The 23,155-nt window shown below is 41.6% G+C and overlaps 1 protein-coding gene across 3 annotated transcripts in view; it reads left to right on the forward strand.

The window, feature by feature from the left end:
• The window catches only part of MKX (mohawk homeobox), a 48,709-nt gene extending 45,539 nt beyond the window's left edge, over positions 1–3,170 (forward strand). Inside the window, exons 5-6 of one of the 3 annotated variants that reach the window (XM_088160160.1) lie at positions 418–451; positions 525–3,170. In XM_088160160.1, coding sequence (XP_088016286.1) covers positions 418–451; positions 525–747 — 257 coding nt within the window. In that variant the 3' untranslated portion in view covers positions 748–3,170. The remainder of the gene's footprint in view (positions 1–417; positions 452–524) is intronic. The other 2 variants (XM_014880408.2, XM_088160152.1) reach the window with 2 other exon arrangements.
• Positions 3,171–23,155: the final 19,985 nt, after the last annotated feature.

Raw genomic sequence — 23,155 nt, forward strand, 5'->3', positions numbered from 1 at the left:
GGCTTTAAAGGGGTGCATTAAAACCCACACACAAGTTGTGTGCATGGGTGAGTGTCCTATTTTTAGTGCATACTAGAAGGCATTCACTGAAAGGCAATGAATCTGATTTTTATTTTTAGGTTTTGAAATTCCTTATGTCCTTGGTATTCAAAACATAAATATGTTTTGAAGAACTTCTCTATTACCCTGCAAAATGTAGGTGAACCTTCAAGAACAGTTACACCTTCAGTGTAGCTTTCTCCAGGAAGATGTCTGCGTGAAGCTGGTCCTTTCTGTGTGTCAAAGCAAATATTTTATTTTAGATCTGGTATCAATTTTGGAATAAATCTTGGGTTGTTTTTCAATATGCCTATTCCCTGAACATGCTTGTTTTTAAAACTATTAAAATAAAATAGACTCTTTTTTTCCTGTTTTCAGAAAATCTGGAGAATGGACCAAATAAGTGTGAAAGGTGAGTAAGGGACTTCATAGTTTTACAAAACTATTGTTATTACAGTTTTCCTGATGGCATGTGGCTCTTTAAGATGTGTGTGTAAATATTTGTTGTTGCTTGAATCTAGCACAGCTAACAGAAAGGGACCCAGCAAAGATGAGACGTACTGGAAGGAGATCAACGCAGCTATGGCCCTAACGAACCTTGCCCAGGGGAAGGATAAACTGCAGGGAACTACCAGCTGCATCATTCAGAAATCATCACATATATCAGAAGTAAAGACTGTTAAAGTGCCATTAGTTCAGCAGTTTTAAGGGATGGGTCCTCTGCCTTTTTCACATCAAACAGACATTTTCCTCACAGGATTGGTTTTCAGCAAAATCAGATTCACAGACAGGAGGAAAATGTGGAAAATAACCCCCCTTTTACAGAATAGTCAGTTAAAAAATTAAGGTCTCTTCTGACTCAGATGTTTTCATTGCATTAAATGAAATGTTCAACTGCTTCTATAAAAGGCATGTAAATTATAAAAACCCTGTTTTTATCAAAACATTAACTTATTTTATGTTAATCAAAGTGCGCATAAGATGTTTGCATTGCTATTACAGTAAGTGCCTTGCTTTGAGAAAATAAGCTATAACGTGGGCATAGTACAACAGTGTTATGCCTCAAAATGACAATGCCATAATGCTTAAACTTTGTATATTATTCCAAGTGGGCTTAAGCAGCCGAGGGCTAAACACATTACTGCTGAAGGCCCTGGAGAGTTGTGCTTATTTGACTTGTACAAATTGACGAGTCTTAATGAAATCGTTACATCATTCTCACTCTCTTTTTTTTTTTAATCAACAGTGTTATAAAAATTGTACAGTATGTTTTGTCAAAGTGACAATAAGGTTGTTATGCATGTTTCTTACCTGTATATGCAGTATATTAAAATACCAAAATCATTCCTTTGAAAAGTGCAATACTCTAGAACACACAAATTTAGGAAATAAGTTAATTGTTCAGATTATTTTGAACTTATACATATGCTCTCAGCTGTGTTGCTCATTAAAGATTTCTAGTTGAGAAGGTTTTAGTCAGACTAGTTGTAAATTCAAGTTGAATTTCTATAATTTTAAAGCTTTACTAGTGACTTACTGAGGTTTTGATAGAAGTAAAATTGGTTCCTTCTTGTACAAAACTAAAACTATAGTGCCATTCAGAAATGTTTCCATGGTGGAACTTATTACTTTAATGTGGTTTAAACATTTTTATTTTGTATGTACTGCATAAATGAGGACAGTTAACTGACATTTCACATTTCAGTAAGAAAAGCCTATAACATAAACTATCAAAGCCCAAAAAAGAATCACAAAAGGAACTGAAACATTGAAAAATCTCAGCATTTAAGGCAGGAGGGTTTTAAGAAGATACTAAACCATGTATTAAATGTCATGTCTCTAAAATCGACTGCTATTGAGTGTAATAACTGTCATAAAACCAGGTTTATTTTAAAATTTTATCTGGAGGTGTACAAGTTATTCTTAAGTCATATAACAATAGTCTAATGAGGTTTACAGTGCTTGAATAAACAGTGGCAAAGCCAAAACCAATTTATACAGAATCCATTACAGAAAACTGGAAAAGAGCTGATTGTTGCTAGGATTTGGATTTTTTCCTGTGGGTATCCTGTCAGGTTTTTTCCTACTTGTCCCTTTCCTTGCTTCTCTTTATGGTGAGCCATCAATGAACAAGACAAGACTTTAGTTCTGCTCCTGCTGAGTTTAATGGCAGAACTCCCACATCAATGGAAGCAGGACTATGTTAATGATGTAACTAACTTGCAAATAGAGGCTGTTTCAGTTGCACTAAAATAGTCAAGACACATTGCAAATATCAGCCTTGGTGTGACTTCTTAGGAAACTTCTTGATGTAACATAACGTTGTTGGTTTTATTTAGTGTACAATTAAAATTATTTGATAAGAAAATATTTTGTACATATATATTTTTACTTTGTTTTCTAAATTGCTGATTTGCATTGACTTAAAGTGCCAAGCAAGAAATGTATGTTGTGACTGTATGAACAGTTGAAGTATGTTTTGCTGACTTGCATCATTATGTGTCTAAGATTCCATGACATTAATTTTTAATACTTTACTGGATTTTGGCATAATAATGTGAGTTTGTAACTAATAGCAGAGAGTTAATACTTCACTTTTGTTCATACTATTATAAGTTATTCTGGTATTAAATATTTTGTGACAATAAATTCATGGTTTTGACAAACTCTTCTGTTAGGAATATTCAGTGTGTTTGTCTGTATAAACAACAAAATTTTTCATGTAAAAACGGTACTTTAGGGGACTCCTCTGAAGTAAAACTGGAGAAGGCAAGCCATTGTATAAACAACTTGTTAATGGTTTTCTTTTCCAATGATCAAAGCACAAGAATAATCTGTAAAACACATCAAGTGGGTTTTAAATTTAAGAAATACTTGGCCTAATTTCTTGTTACTGTTTCCTTTAATTTATTTTTTTTTCTACTGCTGCTTTAGAGTTTTCTGAAAACACAAATTCTGATGAATTATGTGTGTCTTTTTTAAATAACGAAAGTCATGATCAGTGCTGAGCCAACAGCTAATGAAAACTCAGTAATTATTTATGATATTGGAAAAACAAACATTATTACTATTGCTCTTCTTTGTTTCAACATATGTAACCATTTTAGTAAAATAAATAACTGCAAACAACATCTTGCTGGTTTGAATTAAATATTCATTTATCTACCCTTAGGCGTTTGCTTTTCTGGTTTCCTGTAATAGGGTTTCCCTGTACTGGGACACAAGCATGTGATAGGCAAGGATGAAACAGAAGAGTTGCTCTGATCAATACACCAAGTGGTATGTAGTTGTGGGAAGTAGTTTAGCTCATCCCTGATGAAAATGAGTGCAGCAAGGTTTGAGTGATGATGCTAATGGCAACATGGCATGATGCTAATAAATCCTTCACAATGGAGGAGTGCAGGGGGAAGCCTTAGCTACTCACTGACCTGAGTCACTGGAGAAGGTCCATCAGTTGGGAAAGACTTTGGTTGTTTAGGGTTTTTTTGGAGCACAGGCTACATTTGCCTACATTACACTGTGTGGATGTTTGGCTGTGGAGCCTTGGTGAAGGAGGTGCAGTCAGCCCATCCAGGAGCTAATGTTCATAGTAAAGAGCCCAGTGCAAATGATCTCTTAACTTTTGTGCCTCAGCAAAGCTGCTCCACTTGCATGGAGGGGTGATAGCTAGGATTTGGGGGTAAACGGCACATCTAAATTTTAGGTCCTGCTGATCTGTGATAAACATGCACAGCTGCAACACCTCTGGCCATCCAACATGTAAGTGGAGATCTGGATATTCAGCTGACAGCTAAGTTTTTGAGGGAGTATGTACAGCCTGACTTTTGCTGTTGGGAATGTGTAAAAATGCCCAATCTTAATGATGCTGAGCTACTCGGCACCTACTTTGTACCAGAGTCTGACATGAAGACACCAAATCAATCTGCTCCCACCTACTCTGTCACATCATTTGCCAGAGCTGAGCACTCCAAACTCTTATAAACCACTGAGTAAGGAGAACTCCAATTTTCAATGCAGTAGTTAGAATATATATTGGGTTCAGGATTGCAGACTTCTCTCCTAGCACTACACAACTGCTGCAAGCACTGAGCTATAGTTCCCACTCTGTAGCCTCATATCCTCCACTGATATGTGACCTAATGCACGAATATGTATGACAGGTGAAGCATTCCACTAGGGACACTGAGAGCAAGTCCCAGGACAACATATTGACCATTTTGAGCACATTTGATAACTTGGTGGCTTAAGTTTTAACTTGGAGTTTGGCAAAGGATGGCAGCTAGACTCAGATACACTCACAAGTGTGTGAAGAAGCCACTGTACTATGAGCTAGAAGGAGAAGATGGGGGAGGAGGACATTGATAACATGTCTGTACTGTGAAAGGAAGAATGGATTTAGCTTTGCCTATTAGAAGGGCTATGTGGGCTTAAACTAATTTCTTCATGATTTCCTTACTCAGATAGATTTTCATTATGTTCCCTGGCTTTGATGAATAATGTTTTTTATCTACCTAAATTATCCATCAGTGGAGATGAACAACAACCAAATGTGAGATGCTATTACAGGAAGCAGCTTTGATTATAAAAATAATCATGAGCTTCTGGAATTCACTGTACTTTTAACGCTCAGAAAGTCCTTCTTTTTACCCTGTGTGTCATCCCCAGCAATAGGAAACAGTGTAGGAATTATTCTCCATTAGTCAAAAAGGGACTTGCACCAGGGAAAGGCCTTGGTGGCTGCCCTGGGGGATGCTCTGAAATGCCAGAGAATTGCTTTCTCTCCCTGATTCGCCACAGTGAGTGGTGAATGAGGAATCACTGGCATGAACAATCACTCAGGGCCAGTCAGAGAGCGTGACAGTGGGGCACAATTCACCCTGCCTGCTAAGGCACTGCCAAGTCGTGGGACCACAGCCACCAAGCTCGGATCCTCTTTCAAGGAATCCTTCCAGAGGCTTTCAGGTTCCATCATGCCTCTATATGTTTCAGTCTTGTGCAAGTCCTGGGCCATATTCCTCACATGTCTTCTAGGGGCTGGAGGAGATGGATTTATCCACTGGTGAATCCCGTGTGGGGTTGAAGATGAGTAAATGATGAGTATTTAGTCATCTAGCTTTCCAAAGCTGCAGAAAAGCTTCTATAAATTGAGCTCCACCAGGACTAAAGAAGTCTTATTAATAATTTCTACATTCAGAAGAACACTGAGGACTTTGGAGCAGCCCTGGCAGAGCCATGATCCTGGTATTGCCAGCACACAGAACAGCAAAGTTTGCCACTATTCCTGGCATTGCCTCAGATGCCCTCTTGCTGTATGGCAAAGGGAATAGTGCAGCTGTTTCTATCATGTTTGACTTTCACACAATGACAGAATCATGGAATAAGCTAAGTTGGAAGGGACCCACAAGGATTGAGTCCAGATCCCATCCCTGCACAGCACCATTCTCAAGAATCACACCATGTGCCCAAAAGCTTTGTCCAAGCTTCTCGAACCCTGTCAGACTTCATGCTGTGACTGCATGACTGTGCTGTCTTTCAGGTGCTTTTCAATACCTCCCAGAATAATCTCTGTAACTTTATCAGGCACTAAAGTGAGACTGACAGGCCTGTAGTTTCTGGGGTCCTCCTTCTTTTCTTGAAAACTGGGGCAACATTCACCAGCTTCCAATCAGCTGGGACCTCTCCAGAGTCCCAGGACTACTCAAAAATCATCAAGAGAGGTTTTGCAATTACACCAAGCCAGCTCTTTGAGAATTCTTGAATTATTCCTGTCAGATCCCATAGATTTGTAGGGATCCAGCTGGGGAAGCAAATCCTGCATAGTTTTGGGGTTGAATGGAAACTGATCATTTGCAATTTATTCAAACTGACCATTCAGGGTCCTCCACTTCAGGGCACTGAGACCCCACCTTTGTCCATCATCCATGTTGAAGATTGAGGCACAGAATGCATTAAACACCTCTGCTGTGTCCATGTCTCTTCCTTTTTGTGAAGTGAACACCTTCATCCTATAATGGGCCAAAGTTTTTGTGCACCTGCCTATTAACATTAATATATTTGCAAAAAAAAAAAGGTTTTTGTGTCCCCCACATTTCTGGCCAAATTCAATTATTTTCTCACACAAACAAACTTTTCTTGCTGTGAAACTCCATGTTCTGCTATGAAACCGTCAACACAAGTATGTTTCCATTCAGCCCTTGGTGTGACCACACTTACTTAAACCTGAGCCTGGTACTTGCAGAAAAATAGAGCCTGGACTTGGCACAGATGAGAATACCAGATCCTCCACTGTTCCACTACCAGCTCTAAAGTCCAGTTGGCACCAATTCAGTGGTCACAGTGACAGCTTTAAGCATGACAGCCCCCTGCTCTCATTCCTGTGCTACTATGAACGACCTGTGAGACTCTTGGAGAACTAGAAAGAACCTCAAAGGGTTTCAGGCTCCTAACCTAACAAATCGAAACACTTCTGAAGGTCTGAGGGCCAAGTCATATTTCCATGGCCAAGTGCAGGCACTTGCATGCCTACTCTGAGCCAGCTGGACAGAAATTTGGGTAGCCAAGTTTGGCATCAAGCCTGAGCTGCTATACCAAGGTCCGCCAAAGAGCATGAACTGGACTTGGTATGGTGTGGATATGTCTGTGCAGCTTTGGGGTCATTGACTGTTCCATGTCTTATTCACAATGCCCACACATTTCTCTGTGCTTTGGTGCAGTATTCCAAAGAGGACCATAATAAATTTTTGTGTGGCTGAGCTGATGTTTGTAAGAGGATGTTGGTAGCTGGAAAATGCTCTGGTGGCATCCCTGCCCAGCCCAGTTATGTAGGGCAGGAGAGAAAGGTGAAGCATGATGCAAAGGGCAGAATTGCCTGAGAGCACTGCACTGACACACTGCAAGAGAGGTGACAGGAATCCAGCTTTGATGCCAGTTCATGTTTTACAAGCTGATTTGCAAGTGCCCGGGTGTGCTGGATTCTCATTAGCAGCAGGATTGAGACCCAAACCCACAGCTTTCACGGTGCTGGGTTGCAGAGCCAGTGTTTAGGTTTGGGCCCCATCTTGAAACTCCTCTTGTTTAACAAGAAGGGAGGCAGTTGGCTAAAATACAAGAACCTTGAGGGGGGAAAAAAATGAAGAGAAAAGAAAAAAAAAAAAGAAGTGGAAAAGAGACATGAATGCCTAATGCAACAGAAAAAAAACCTCAAAACTCCTTAATGTTGCTGTTATGTCAGCTTGGGTTATTGGCAGTGGAAGTGGTTATTGGCAGCGGAAGTTAGACCTGGCTCAAGGCTAATATAACTTGTGCACCTGACTTTTTAAAAGGAGCTGAGATCTGGTTTCTTTATGGAAGAGATTTTTCGTTCATGGTATTGGTCCTTTCTCCAGATTTCCTTAACTTTCCTTTCAGCCTGCTTTGGACTTAATTGTCCTTCTATCTTTCCTCCTGCCTGAAAAGTCTCCTGTTTCATGCAGGCAGCAATGGGATCCTCCTCGCCAAAGCTCATTCTTCTGGCTTTGCAGTTTTCAGGCCATATAGGCAAACGATGTATGATTGAACAAGCTGGTGTTCAATGACAAAATTTGGTATCTCCCTTCTCACACTCCGGGGCCAATGAACATATGAAGCCTCAGGAGTCTGCAATAGAGGCTCTTCAACCAACAAGCTCACCATCTATCACTTCACTCCTAACTACTACTGCTTTTGGCTATCTTAATTCCCAAAAGGACTGTCAATTTAACCATAACTACCTAAGAACTGCCAAGTCTCATTTTATGAGCTGCTTTTGAGAGTTTAGCTATTTAAGGCTGATTTTAAACAATTTTTATTGGTACTTCGTGGCATGTGCCTGATTTACAGTGCTGTAAATAACCACAAATTAGGGACATTTCTTACAGTAAAGGCACATTATCTTGAGCATAAGAAGGATGATAGTTTGTTGGTAAAGAACTGGAGTGCAGGCCCTTTTCTGCCACAGGCTTCCTCTGTGTGTCCAGGTAAGGCTTATCCTGAGTTTGGTCCATGCAGACAAACTGACTCTTCCCTGGGGATGCTCTAAACACCAGGGAATGTCTTGAGATGTTCCTCACTGCTGTGGTAGGAGACAGAAGTGCTGTTTTGTAAGTGACACACTCAGTTTGATGCACTTAAGGAACTGTGGGTTTCTGATGTTAAGTGTAATTTAAAATTTCATCTCAGTCACATGTCCCAGTGCAGGCGTTACCTTCTGCAGCACTTCCATGTCTTCACTGACTGCAGCAGGAGACTGAGCTACTGAGACCAGGTGCCCAAATCTGACACAGCTAAAGTTGGGGAAGACAAACCACACTCTCAAGAAACAAGCCATTGGGACCCACAGCATGAAGACTCCTAATGGGCCCAGGCCACAGCTACTGACCTCCCTTTGCAGTATCAGCTGAGGAGCACACTGAAGCACATGGATAACCTCATCCTAGGAAGTGTGAGATGTGTCTTTAAGAAAGACTTCTTGCTGCCCAGGAATTCATGGATGTACAAGTTCAGGTGTAAGATAAGATGCTTCATTTAGGACGGTCCCTGTGATTTGGGAATGTTCGTCAGAGCAGTCTGATTTTCCTCTTATTAACTGGTGCAGGGTGGAGAATCTTCACTCTAAAGGGTTTAAAGCTCTGTTTTTATACCCTTTAAAGAATTTTTGTCCCAGGTCTGAGAACTGAAGAAATCCAGAAGTCAGGTAGCACAAGATAACCTTGCTGTCATTTTTGGGAAAGGACAGCAGACCCACAGACACGACACTGGGGTCTTCAGTGCACTGCACTGCAAAAATGGGTTCCTTTTTGACAGTGAATTCCCTATTCACATTTGTTGCCTCCACATACAGAGAAGAAACTCTATTCATAGGGAAGTGAGAGTGTATAACTGAAGTACATGAAGCACTTAAAATGTTAATCTTAACTTTGGGAATCTTGTGAAATGGCCACAAAGTATGTGGCCGGGTTTTAAAATGTTCCAAGTACTCAGTGGCAGCCAGTGTAGTCATGAAAAATGGTCAGCAGCATTTCAGCTAAATCTTTGTGAATTAAATGCCAGGTCAGCAAATCGGAAACCTTTTGTGGAACAGGACAACTGTGTTTAATTTCTCTGGATTTCTTTTAAGAAAACTTGGAGATGATCAATCCCCAATTTATATATATTTTTTAAATTAATAAGTCTAGTTTTTCATATTTACTTTTGTTTTCTTTAAATGTAAGATAATTATAGTAAAAAGGATTGAAACCAACACCAAAATAGAAATAATTGAAACTTACAAAAATATTATGGTTTCCAAATGATGTTTACTGACTTTTAAAAAATGTTCTTTTGGCTATTTGTCTTCATTTGTTTATATATTTACATTTTCTAACCCATTTTAAAACAACCAGAAAAAAAAAAGTTTTACAATCTCAAAAGTATCTACAGGCAGGGAAAACACATTCTCCAGAGTTGCGCTGAAGAACTTTTAATGCTCATTGTCTTGAAAACAAGAGCACTTTTGCATGGTGACCTGTGGATATAAAAGTCTGTATCTCAATTCTTCATTTGAGTGTACTGGTTTTTATGCTGAATCATTTCAGCCAGTACAATGCTGCTTTTGCTGTAGGTCACCTTTGTATCAGTGTCCCATTGCCTTAAAAAAAAATAGGGTTTAAGTTTAAGAGAAACTGTGAAGCTTTTTCTGCTGTCTGGGATATTGAAAGGAATTTACATTCAGATTGAAAATGAAGATAGTGAGCATAGTATTTGCTGGTACTTCTCAGCCTTGGAGAGCAGACACCAACTACAATGGAACAATCTATGTGGTGTTCATTCATGCATATTGATTACAAATAATAGAGCAAGCAAGAGGACCGGATTGAAGAAGGCATCTCCATCACTTAAAAAGACTGCAACACCACTAATAAATATATTTCTCAGTGAGCAGTGTAATGGCAACCAGAAAACTGAGAGTGCTCCAAGTTTTGCACCAACCTTTTACTGGCAGTGAAACCACATGCAAAAAAAAGTGAGGAAAAAGCCCAGCAAACAGCCAAGAGTGTCTCACCATGCTTCAAGATGTAGAACAAAGAAAATCTTAGTAATTTCCAGTCTCTTAAACCCTTGACTACAGTCCTGAGGCTGATGTCTGCTAAGCAGGATATCTGTAGGTGGGCAGCAGAAAGGTCCTCTCAAGAGGAGCCTGCCCAGACTGGTGTAACCCCATCAGGCCATGCCCAGTGCCAAATTGGAAGAGTCTCGTTTGGAAAGTCTGGTGCTTTTGTCACTTTAAAGTATGTGAAGTGTTATATAGTTACAAGTTATATTTATCCACCCTCTTTCACCTTTTTATTTAAAAGCCTTTCCTTTACGGACTGAGTTCCTGGAAAACCACATCTCCCTTTCTGCTATCTCAAACTAGGCTACTTACAACAAGCGTTTACTGTGAAAACAGACATTTCTGTACAATCCAGCCAATATCAAACATCTAAGAAACATCAATGAGATTCCCCTTCAGGAACAAAAATACAAGAAGGTTGCAATCTTTTTGAGATTTCCTCATGGGTAGTATAGTGGGAACTATATACACAATTTATAAAATGAAATATTCCCTGTATCTGTTTCACAAGGACCTGTACCAACATGAGAGTAGGATTTGGTGGTACCTGGATTTACAACTTGAAATTAAATACAGGCATGTGGAAACATTATTATGTAAACTAATACTAAGCTGCTTCTTGCTGCATTCTCTCAACAGCAACGAAAAAAGGCCAAGTGTAATTTTTAGCTTGTTCTGTGAGAATGAAAAGAAAACCTGTCCCATGTAGAGGGAGGAATCATTATTTTTTCATCTGTGAAGTCTTGAATGTCACAGACCCTGGGCTGAGCTCTGCTTTCATCAAGACCAATGGAGCTTTGATACCGGTTTCCACTTGAGCATGAAAGATCCCAGAGACTCCTTTTTCACCTTTTACTGAGAACCCTGGCAATGTACTCTGATGTCTCACTTTCAGTAGTTTGTTCTGATGGCTCCTGTTTCTCAGGTGGGAAGTAAATTTCAGAGAAACTGTAGCTCAGAGACATCACAGCTCTGTGCTGGTGATTCAGCACTGCTCTAGCCTGAGGCACTGCTGCACCAACCCAGACAGGGCAAAGTGTTCCAAGAGGCAACCAATATACCTTCATCTTACCTTCATGTGTCTTTTAGCCACTTCTCCAGGCGCTGTAGATCAACCAGGAAACCACCAAAACAAACACTTGAGGCTCACCTGTGCCCTGATCCTGGCCACACCTTCTTCACAATAACAGAGCAGCAGGAGGCACTTGATCCCGTAGGGCAGGGTAGGCAGCTCCGTTTCTGGCTATTTGCACTGTACAAGGGTGTCAACTGATCCACCAAAACATGTGCTGCACAGCCATACAAGGGACAAATTGTGGAATTTCAGACAGTTGGCTAACATCTCAGGGATCTGCAGGAACAGCCAGTCAAGCTGTGCACAAGACAGGAAGGTACTGGAAGTAACAGTCAGCATGAGCTTCTTACAAATATATCACATAAACCAATTGATTTCCTTCTGTGACAATAGAGCAAACTGCATGTATGGAAGATACATGTAGATCAGACAGCTGCTGGGACTCTAGTTAGACTTCTGGCAGCCTCTCATATGACATTCTTATAAATAAGCAGAGGAAATATCATGGAGCTTAAATTACCATTCAGAGTGTATAAAACAAATGGAAAACTCAGGGAAGTTATTAGGGACTCATTGTCAAAGTGAAAGTATCCATCAAGGACCTCCACTGGGGTCTGTCCTTGGCAGTTTGTGTTCAGTATTTTCATCAATAGCTTGTCTAAAGGAATAAAGGAAAGGTTCCCTAGCTGTACAATATGTGCTATTAGCTTTATACAGCCAGTTCCTGGGGGCATATAGCCCAGAAAAGACACCTGGCTGCTGCTGCTGGGGTGTGCTCCCACCATTCTTCACGGTGGTCTGGAGCAGAAAAAAAAGTGGAACTCTTGCAATGCAGAATCCTGATACCTCTTTTTGTTGTGAACTTGGTAATCCTTGTAAGTATATCAGAGGCCAGGGTTACAATTCTAAATTACCTCAATACACTGGAGAAATGGCTTGAAGTCACACTGGAGGAATAACAGAAGTCATCAACTGTATTGCAATGACCTGTGAACTAAAGTGATGAACTGCAGAGAGCATGGTGAGGTAGTGTCCTACCTCACCTACCTTTCCTTAAAGCCATGACAGGAGTTATGTAGAAGATGAAGGCTGATCACAAGGTGAAGATGATCCAAAACTACTCTGTTGTTGTGAAAAAACAAATGCCACACTGAGTTGTATATGTAGGTGTTGGACTATATGATGTGTAATTGAATGTCTTCTGCTCCGTTGAGCTCTCTTGGGTCTGCACTTACAAGAGATAAGAACCAACTGGAGGCACCCAGTTACCATACTAGGAGTGCACCTGTTCTAAAAGGGAAATCTAATTGATCTGGTGTAATTAAGTGTAGAGAAGATTATGAACTTCAGTTATATGTGGTCAGCAGAGACATGAAGCGAATAATCTCTTCTTTATACAGCAGTACACTTGAGTAATAATGGGTTTTAATTGCAGCAAAAGAGATGGTAGGTGAGTCCCTGAGTAGGACATGCCAACTGAAGGGGGATCAGATAGGGAAGCACTGGAATACATATTCTATGTAGGTAGCAGACTTTCCATCAATGAAGCTTTTTTAAAAAACAAGTTAGAGACGTATTAATTCAGAAATAAATTGATATCATTGAGGGTACTTTGAGACAGGATGGCCTCTGAGGTCACATCTCCACCCTGACTTTCCATTTCAGCAATCTGCCTTATAAACATGGCATGGTCTGTTGCTCAATAGATGGTTAAAGGAGTGAATAGCAGCTGGTTTATTCCTCTGTTTTTGTGAGGTGTGTTTACATTCCAGGAGTAAGAGTGGAGGGGAAGGACAGCAAGTTCTGATCCCACCAGCCAGCCAGCAGAGGAGACTGGGCAGCCATCCATCAGAGGCTGTTTAACTTTCACAGCCTTTCAGAGTCTAACATAAGGGACAAAGGTGGCTCCCAGATGGAAGACAGCAGACTTGAAAAACATGAAAGTTGACAGAGAGGGATGTACATTTAACATGTAAGTTCAAATTGCCAGAAGAAGAAAGCAAGGAAATTTCCAGCTAGGTGCAATGGAACAGCTCCTGAAGGATCTCTAAGTGCTTTTGGCCTCCATAGAAAATACTTGGGCAGAAACCCTCCAGAAGGTATGTTTGTTTTGAGCAGAACCTGGAGTTCCTGCACAGAGCTCTCTGAAGGCTGTGTTGCAGGATTAGCCCATATTCTCTCCACTCAATGTCATGGGAGACTGAATGTTTTCACTGTTTTCTGGAGCCTGACACAGGCAGACAGACCACAAAGAAAAACACAGGAACAGATCCTATAAGCCGCTTCAAATAACACTTGCTCCAGAGCATCTGGTGAATGCTGAGAAATTCTAGTTTCACAAAAGATGCCAATAGGGGAAGAAATTATTTCACAGTTTGCCTCAAGCTTCAAAAGGGGTTGCTGAACATGTTAACCAACACACTTTTGGACAGGCTGGTTTGTGGTCACTGCCGCTAACGAACAGGAAAACAAATGCCTGTAGTCCGAGCAGGGATTCACACTCTGCGCCACAAAGCCAAGGAAATTGCTGCCAGAGAATCCCCAGAGCTGCTCAGAGAGTGCACATAGGCTGGCAGGATGTGTGAAAAAACATCAGGAATGTTCCTTATGTGACAAGATGGATCATTCAGAAGGAAGACTGCTTGGAATGTAAAGATTTGGTTTATTGACTCAAGGGGACACTGAATGGTTCCTGGGTATGAGCAGCTCACTTCAGAAGGAAATTACGGGACAGGGAAAAGGAGGAGGGGGGATAGGGGGACAGGAGTAGGAGACAAAACACAGTCAAGCTATATACAAAGATGGAGAATGAGCCAGAAGTAGAAAGGGGAAAAGTAAATCAGAAGTTAAAAGTCTTGCATACATTCATTATGATATGTGGGGGTTTTGCAAGCAGCAGAAATTCCATTAGCCAAAGAGATACACAGTCACTTTTGATACAAGAGAGACAGGAATTTTATTACCATTGTATCAAATCCAGTGAATACAGAAAATTCAATCCCCTTTCTCTGCCAGCTACATGATTCACAAGGTGCTCACTAAAAAGACTGACAGTCCCGCTGTTTGTCTGTGCCGAATAAGCTATTCTGGATGCAAAGAACTCACATATATGGACAGAAATGTTCAGGAGGATGATGAAACCTGAAACAGATCCAAGTACAGCATAGTAGAAACAGGCTTTGGCTCTCAAGGTAGGAAAGAATATCAGAGATACTGTTAATGGGAACTGGTTATTGAACTAAACTACTGATCACTGGAGGACAGAAGCCAGTCAAATGGCCTAAGTCTGAAAGACCTGACCAACATAATAAATTAACTGCTAGAGACAGAACATGAATTCCTCCCTCTACCTTCACCTGGTGCCAGGGATTAAAGGACAGTGATTGTCACTTGCCAATATTTCAGTAAGACTGCAAGTCTAGTTCTTTTTTTAGACCAACATCTATTTTCTTATATTAAGATTCTACTCCTTTAACAGGAGTTGCAAAAAGTGACTTGTGAAAACATACTTACTTAAGGAAATGGCAGAAATGTCTCATGAGGTCCTTGCAGGAGAAATACATAATACTGATACTGTTGTCTGTCTCTTGACACCAACTTTTTATCAAATGGCTTTTGAGAGGTCTGCCTGGAGAATATAGTATTAACTCCATAGTCAGAATAAGAGTGTGAAACATTAGGAATTAGAACATGTCTTTTCAGAAATTACAGTCTGATTGTATGTAAAGATGGTACTTTTTCTCTATTTCTTAGAATTGCCAGATCAGGTATTTTTCAAATTGCCAACATAAGCAACACAGCAGTGAATGTTCCAGTTCCAAATGATAATTATTATTAATAATTAAATTATTTTCTTTGAACTGAATTAAAATGCAAACTTCATTCCTCATTTCTTCAGGTTGGAATTAACTCTGCCCTTCAGACTAAGAGAAAATGTGAAGTCCTAAACCATCACAATAGCTTTGTCTGCAACTTTTCTCCCCCCCTCTTTGCACTTCCCAATACATCCCTGCCACCTAGGAGATGAAGTTTTTCAAGGATGAGGTGACTTTTACAGGACCTGGCTCATTAGGGCACAGGACTAAGTTATGGCTTCTTTTTGACAGTGTTTACTACTAAAGAAGAAGCAGCTACTGTATAAGAATAATCTTGAAGAAGAATGGTGTTGTGGGGTTTAAGCATATTTTGATTTTGATTTATGAAGGCACTGGCTGTGACACCCATTTCCGTGGAGTGGAATCTGTATTTTGTCATGCTGGGGGGAACCAACACTTTTCTAAGGCAAAAAGCTATGAACTGGATACTGCAACTGCTGGATAAGTAGATTTGCATTTTTAGTGCTGGTATTTGTGAAGACAAAAAGATGGTGCTTTTGAGATAACACTGGAGCTGCAGAGAGGGCCTGAAAACATAAAACCTAGTTGTGAATGGAGCCTTGAAACGTGAATCCAAACCCACAGCCAGCATTCACAATCCTGCTGAGAGAGGCTTTTTATTTACTTTTCCATGCCATTGAGAGCAACAATTCATTTACTCCTTATATATGAACGCATACACACACGACACCAAGTAATATCCTGCTGATGTGAAATGCTGCCCTGGCCTCACACCCTCCCCGCTGGCAATCCCCCTCCCAGCCAGTTCTCTTCCGCTCTGCAGCAGCGCAGCCCTGGGCTACGAAACTGAGAAACCTCTGCTTCAGACAAGGGAGAAAGCTTCATGAATCACCAAACAACACTTCTCAGGTGGGAAAAACACGTTCTTTGTTCCTCTATGTGGAATTAGAAAAATATGTGCAGAAGTAAAGCCCTGGAAACCCCAGGAGAGCAATTGGGCTTTTTCTCTTTCCTTTCTTTTTTATTTTTTTGGTTTTGTCAAAGTTGTGAATTTTGGGGTGGTTTAATTAAGGTCTTAAAATTCTTTAACACTAACATTCAGATACTTCATATTTTCCCCCTGGACTTGTAGAGTTTCTGTCCTCCTCTTTTTCTTGTGTCACTTTTCCTCTGCAATAAAACAATTCAATAAAACAATTGAATCACATGCTGGTACATAAATATTGGCAGATTTTTAGGTTTGCTGCTTTTTTCACTCAGCCTATTGGGCAAACAGCCTAGAAAGGCTAAGTTATTTGCCAGAGTTTGAATTTCTGGCAAACAGTGCAGATCCAGTACAAATCTCAAATCATATTTTAGGAATGCTGTGCTTCTACCGCACCTTTCCAACTCTTCTCTCTGTGCTCTAATGAGTATTATGGGGAAATGCGTTCCAGAAATGTGAAAATCAATGTAGTGGGAAACGTACCAAAACCACCTTTCCACTCATACAATCTCAGTTGTCCAAGAAACACAATTAATTAGTGTTATTGAGCTGTTTAGCTCCCCAATAAAAGCTTTTTGAGTGATTATATGAAGAACCATTGGTACTGGAGACTTCATACTGAAGTAATTAATGGAAGTTGATTATATTCTGACAAGTTAAACACAGGTTTGTTTGATATTACACACACATGGAAAACACATGCTCTATTGAGCTCAGTACCTAGGAGTTTAGATTAATGGTGTTGATGAATTATGTGGAGATTATATACTTTGCAGACACATAATGGACCTGATTTTGAAAAGCAGGCTCTCATTTTGCTCCTGCAATTTTGAGGGTGTGAATAATTGCAGGTGATTTTCTAGCAGCTAGACATCTCGCTGCCTGGTGGAATTCCTTTGGGCAGAGGTCATGCCTGGTTTTGTGCAAGGCACCAGGAGGCACAGGGACAGCGCCTGTAGACAGTGAGGAACAAACCTACACCAGTGCTGCACACTGGAACCACAGGAATCAGCAAGGACAACTCTTTCATGCACAGCCGTGGCAGCTCAGTGGGAGCTTTCAAGAAATATATTCTGTCTGTAAGTTCAGGGGCATGTGGTGAACTTGAGGCTCAACCCCAAGAAGGGAAAGAGGAAGCTGTCACTGTGCTTTTTCCTGCTGCCAGGCAGATGTTGGACACAGACCTGACACTTAGCCCCAGGACCAGCTGTTGAAGCTGTCTCCACAGGACATTACTTAGGTTCAGCCTAATATCTCAGTCTACCATGTAGCATCTTTCTCTTGAGACTCTGTCTAAAGACAACTGAATGTCATTGGGATGATGACAGAGGTAATAATGAATGCTAATGTTTAACTTGCACGGGAGAGTTGGGAGGTAGAAGGCCAGGTTCAAATGAATGGCTTGATTCAGGCAAAATGAACTCAGATTTTGTTTTGGCTGCACCAGTCTGCCATGTAGAGCAGTATGCACAGAACAGTCAGCCCAGATCTGATGCCTTCCCATGTTGCTTACTCACAGGAACACACAAACCAATTTTACAGGGCATTTACTGAGTGCTTGGATCACCAACCAAGCATGCTCCATCAGGATTTTCCTAGGAATCTGCCCAGAAGAAACTAGCACTACAAATATCCAAACCCAAGCTATGAAGGCAGGCTGTCTGCAAACTGCAGATAGCAGTCTGGCTTTCACAGCACTCCTGGGAATGGCTTCTGGGTCCACGAGGCAGCTCAAAGATGGAAGAGCATCTCCTTCTGAGAGCAGATCCTGATGAACCCCAAAGATGTGATTCAGTTCAAGACTTCAGCTCTTTAAGTCAAGATGAAGCTTTCAATGTGAACCAGGCAGCTAAACTCCATCAACATGATGGAGATCTCACCAAAATTGCCATGGAAGGATGAAGAGAGATTCTATCCCTCTAAAGCACTCTTCTCTTGCTAAACTGCCTACACCTCCCCTGTACCTCAGACACCTGTGGACACCTACCATCAGAAACCCCCAGTGAGGTGTCAGGCACCAGGTGAAACCCTGCCCTTAGAGATGCATACATAACAGGGACTGCACAGCAGCAGCAGGCCATTTCCAGCACCTCTGTGGTCACAGCTGTAAACTGGCTGCTCTGTCCAGACCTGTGCTCTCCCTTGGATGGGACATGTCCATCCCCTGGTGGTAGAAAATGACCACCAAACCACCCAGCTCTACACAAAGAAAAGAGCCCTCTGATCACTGCTGGCTGCAGAAGCATGAGATATCAACAGCCAGGGCAGGGCAAAAAGGAGCAGACAACCTTCCCCCTGGAACCAGCAAACCTTCCTCAAAATTTTAGTGTTCAGAGCTATAAAGGTATTCCATTTCAGGTCAACCTGGCTAAAAAATGAGTTGGGACATATCATTCTCCATATTCAGTGGTTGTACCCAGAGACTTTAGGTTATAGATTGAGGAATATTGCACAGAGGGAGAAGATCAAAGACATGCAGACATGTTTCAGCTTTGATCTTAAAGATGTGTGAAACAAATGTAAGGCACCAGCATGTGCCTACAGAGGTACAGTAAATGGGAAGTTAAAAAAAGGCAACACAGGAGGGTAAGTTTACATTACACATTAAGAAGAAATTCTTTACTGTGAGAGTGGTGACACACTGAACACATTGCCCAGGAAAGATGTGAATGCCCCATCCCTGGAAGTGTTCAAAGTCAGGTTAGATGGAGCTCTGAGTAACCTGGTCTAGTGGAAGGTTCCCTGCCTATGGCAATGGGTTTGGAGATAAATGAACTTTAAGGTCCTTTCCAACCCAAACCATTCTATGATTCTGTGATACCCTGGACAGTGTAGGTGTGATAGAAGAACTGAACTGCAAGAGAGGCAAGGACAAGCTCCTTTGTCTTTGTCCCTTCACATAGAAGACCTAACATGGAAGCACTGGTGTGGATTCTTTATACAGTTTGTTTGACTGTTTAAGCACCTAACCCTTTCCTAAGACTCTGCTGCTTTGATCACTCACCTAGCTGCAACCCTCTGGGAAAAACAGAATTAGAACTTAATTCTGCAATTATTTGCTGTCTCCAGGAAAGCATAGTCATTGCTGGGAAAGGACTTTTAAGGCTGCCCCATGCTGACTGTCTGCTGGAGGCAGTGGATAATCACAGAAGCACACCCCAATTCTTGCCGTGCTGGAGGACAGGAAGCAGTCCTTTCCGAAGCAAGGGGAGAGACCTGGCTTCAGCCTCTGCTTCTTAATTAGCTGCTGCAGGTGGAGAGCTGTGCAAGTCCCTCACATTGCTTTTATAACTATCACATCTTTATGTGGCTGAACTGTTTTTTTCCACTGTAACTTGGACATTTTTGGAAAAGAAATATTTTGGGTCACATTATCAATTTTCCCCCTATGGAAAGCTTATGAAAATTAATCTATAAGCAAATTGATGTGAGGAAAAAAAGTCAGCAGAAATGTTTTCAAATGGACAACTTTCAAAGGACTTGAGCTCATTCCATTTGAATTACAAAGCCAGAACTTTGATCCAGCCACTCTTTGATTCCCTACCTCTCCTTCCCACCCATGCTTCTTTGCATCACACTTGAATAGATCTCCAGTGACTATGTTTTACCTAATGACTGAATTTACCATTGGCAGAAGTACCTTGATAGACTGTTCTTGAGACTGAATGCTCCCTTTGGTGGCCACAGCAGGCACAAGAAGCCTCTGAGCTGCCTTTTGGATGGTGATGTGCTAATTCATCTCAGACAAGTGGAGGAGAATACTCCTTCTCCAAGTCCTACATATCACTGTGACTTTCTGTTAATGGTCCCAAGACAGCTCTCATCTAGGGCAGCAATTTGTCTGCAGACATCAAACTAACCACCCTAGACCAAGGCCACCAGGAAGATACCTGACTGTGTACTAATCTCATGCCATTTTAATTAGTGCTAAAGCAAATCAGCAATACTGAGCTAAATGGCCGTAACCTACAAAAACGCAACCATGCCTTTTTGTTAAAGTGAGATGCCAGCTGTGCAGCCAGACGAGTGCTGAGATTGTCCTCAAAGGAGTCGAGGAGGCCTGTAAGAGCTACCATAACTTTGGGATAAATACAAGAGACAAAGGCCTTCGAGATGCTCTGTGTAACCAGAAAAAGTGAATTGGCCTCCACAGAGACACAAGGATTCCTGTAAAAATGATCTAAAGGAATTACCTCTATTTATGGTGTCTCATATCTCACTGGCTATTGGTTTTGTGTGTTTATGGAAAGAAGGCAGAGCAGATCAGAGAAGCCAAGAACTTGGCCTAAACAAACATCAGGATTATGGCCCCAAGAACAGAGGCAGGGTGAGGGAGGAGAGAAATTTTGGCTAAGCTGGTTAAAAGGCAGTTGTAACCTGAAAAAAACAGCTCATTATTCCTCCTGTGTCTGAGGTCACTGCATATTCCTTGTAGAGAGAGGACCATAATAAAAGAAGTCTGAGTCTATCATCACCCCCATGTCTGCTGTCAATGTGTCTGTCAATGTTACCTGCATTTCCAGCTTGGTGCTGGAAAAGGACTGGGAGAAGCCTCAGGATATTTGAACTCATTCAACTCCCCCCAGGAAAAAGGCCTCCCCTAGAGCCAGCAGTATGAGGCATGGTTAAAGCAGAAAGCATCAAATAAAGAAGGAAGAATCATCGAGAAGTCTCTTGATAACAGTAGAGAGACAACTTGTAGTGGAGATGGAACTGCTTTTGAGGCAACGTCTGCACATGCTGCACACAGTGTCTATCCAGACTGGGAAGCCCCATAGCTGGAAGCAGAGAACTGTCTGCTGTGAACAAGGAGAATTTCCATGGAGCCAGGAGACTCAAAGGTGTCCTCACAACTCAAAATCTGTTCAGAGACATGAGCAGCAGCAAGGAATGACAGATCTCAAAAAGTGTGTTGAGAAAGCAATGAAAGGGGCAGAGGTCAGAGCAGACCTCACTCAGCCACCTGGCTGCACAAGTGGGTTAGCCAAATGGCCTCAGTAAAACTATTTTCTACTTCATTTGTAACCCTCAGAGGCCAATCAGGGAGAGGAGAGACTGTCCAGTTCAAATAATGCAAAACTTGATTTCTTTGAGAGAAAACTCCTTGACAGGCTTCTTGGCTCTGCTCAGTGTCTCAGCCAAGCGAGTGGCCAGGAGGAGGAATAGGAGAGGCTTCCAGCAGGCAGCCTGTGCACGCCAGCCCTGTCCGAGCTGCAGAGCAGCCCACGACAGGCAAGAGTGCTCCAAGTTTGCAGGAGCTGTTGAGATGTGGTGCACAGGCAGCCACGAGGCAAAAAGAGCCAGATCAGAAAATTAGCAGCAAGGGGAAAGCTGAATCCTCTGGCCTGGCTGAGGACCAAACAAGACCTGTTCTTGGCATAATCTGGTGCAAACAAGGACTCCCAGGATAAATGGGCAGTGGAACAATTTATACAATTTATATTTAGCTGGACTTCAGCTTGCACGGCCAGATCAGTGAAAGGAAATCAGACACCCCAAGGGCTTGGGGAATTTGCCCCATCATTTTAGTTTTTCTTTGCAGCAGGCAATCAGGAAAGGAAGCAGCTGCTAGCAAGATGGACATTAATTGTCATGAACCCCATAAGCACAGATATGTCAAATGGAAAAGGTGACTCTAGTCTGGTCTGTGGCATTTTGGAACAATTAAAAATAGTGATAGATTTGGTTTGTAAAACAAGAGAAATTGGCAATAATGCAAAAACTAAAGAAAGCAGTTAAGTGCTGGTACAGTAAAAAAGTTTGCTATAAAATGTCAGCTTGTTATAATAGGAGTCTGGGCCAGAACAAAGTATCACAAGAGACTAGTAAAAATCCTCTTTCCCAGTCTGAGGATTGCAAGGACACCACATTATGTCACTGAATTCCAAAGGTACACAAATGAGGCCCCAGGTTTTTGTTTAGATCCTCACAGCTGAAGAACAGACTGAGGAGGCTGGTTACAAATCATCTGCTGGTATCTGTGAAATGCACGGAAAAAGTGGACATTGCCTCAAGGATAAGCATTAATAGAGCAGACATGCTAAAAACAGCAAGGGGTAGACTGTCCAAAAGTGAGCCAACTAATTGGTCTCGAATGGAGACAGTGACAGAGAAACGTGCATTTGTCCAACAGTTAGGAAAATTGGGTTTGAAAATTGGACATCTGGAATTTGAGCTTTATTTCTGGATAATCAAGATAGTGGATGAGCTAATAAACAGTTTGGATTTCATTATGCCAAATAGCTGTGTAAGTGCCAGGAAACCATGTCTTACAAAGCCTGCCTGTGAAAATTCTTTTAAAATATGCATCACAGGTGAGTAAAATGACATGTAGACAACTGCTTTGCACAGAGCAGGGAATGACACCTTTATGAGTGGCATGCATGGAGGCTTTTCAAACAAAGAAATCGCTTTTCAGAGGCTGAAACTGGTTTTGGGACTAGGATCTCAAATGGATTTTAGTTGCTCAAGTGTTGGTATATGAGAAGCAAGAATCTGTTCCCCCTTGTGTGCTAGACATTTCTGATGATGAGCAAATAAAAGAGGAAAAAAGATAATAAGTACCAGAAAGCACAATAAAGTAAACAGATGTAGCAAATATACAGAAGAAAACTAGTAGGGAAAGAAGAATGGAGACAAATGCAGGGATCTTGGTGTTCAGTGTTGAGGATGGCCTACAAACCTCTGCTGCTGAGGCTTCTGGAGTTGTCCTTCTTGTTGCCAAAGCAGCACAGGACTGTAATATAGACTGTAATATGGAAATGTGGCCACAGAGCTTCACTGCTTAACTGAAGCCAAGTACAGGAGATATTTTGGGCATTTGGGAATTTTGGAAAGGTGAGACTGAGCTCTGATGTCACCTTGGGTGTCACTGGTTGTTCAGAGGAGGGAGGGCAGCCCCACATCCTGTTCAGTCTGGACCACTGCAGCCTTGTTTTCCAGTCTGGATCTCACAAATAACTGTGGACCTCAGTAAAACATCTGGTACACGGTGGCAGAATGACTCTCTCAGTGGCCACTGAATGTGGCTTCTTCCCCTCTGCCATAGGGCAAGGGGTTATACCTTGAGCACAGCCCTGCAGAAACACAATCAAACTTCCTTTAAGCACCTC

Source organism: Sturnus vulgaris, chromosome 1, assembly GCF_052056855.1.
Source record: "Sturnus vulgaris isolate bStuVul1 chromosome 1, bStuVul1.hap1, whole genome shotgun sequence".
NCBI classification, from domain to species: Eukaryota; Metazoa; Chordata; class Aves; order Passeriformes; family Sturnidae; genus Sturnus; species Sturnus vulgaris.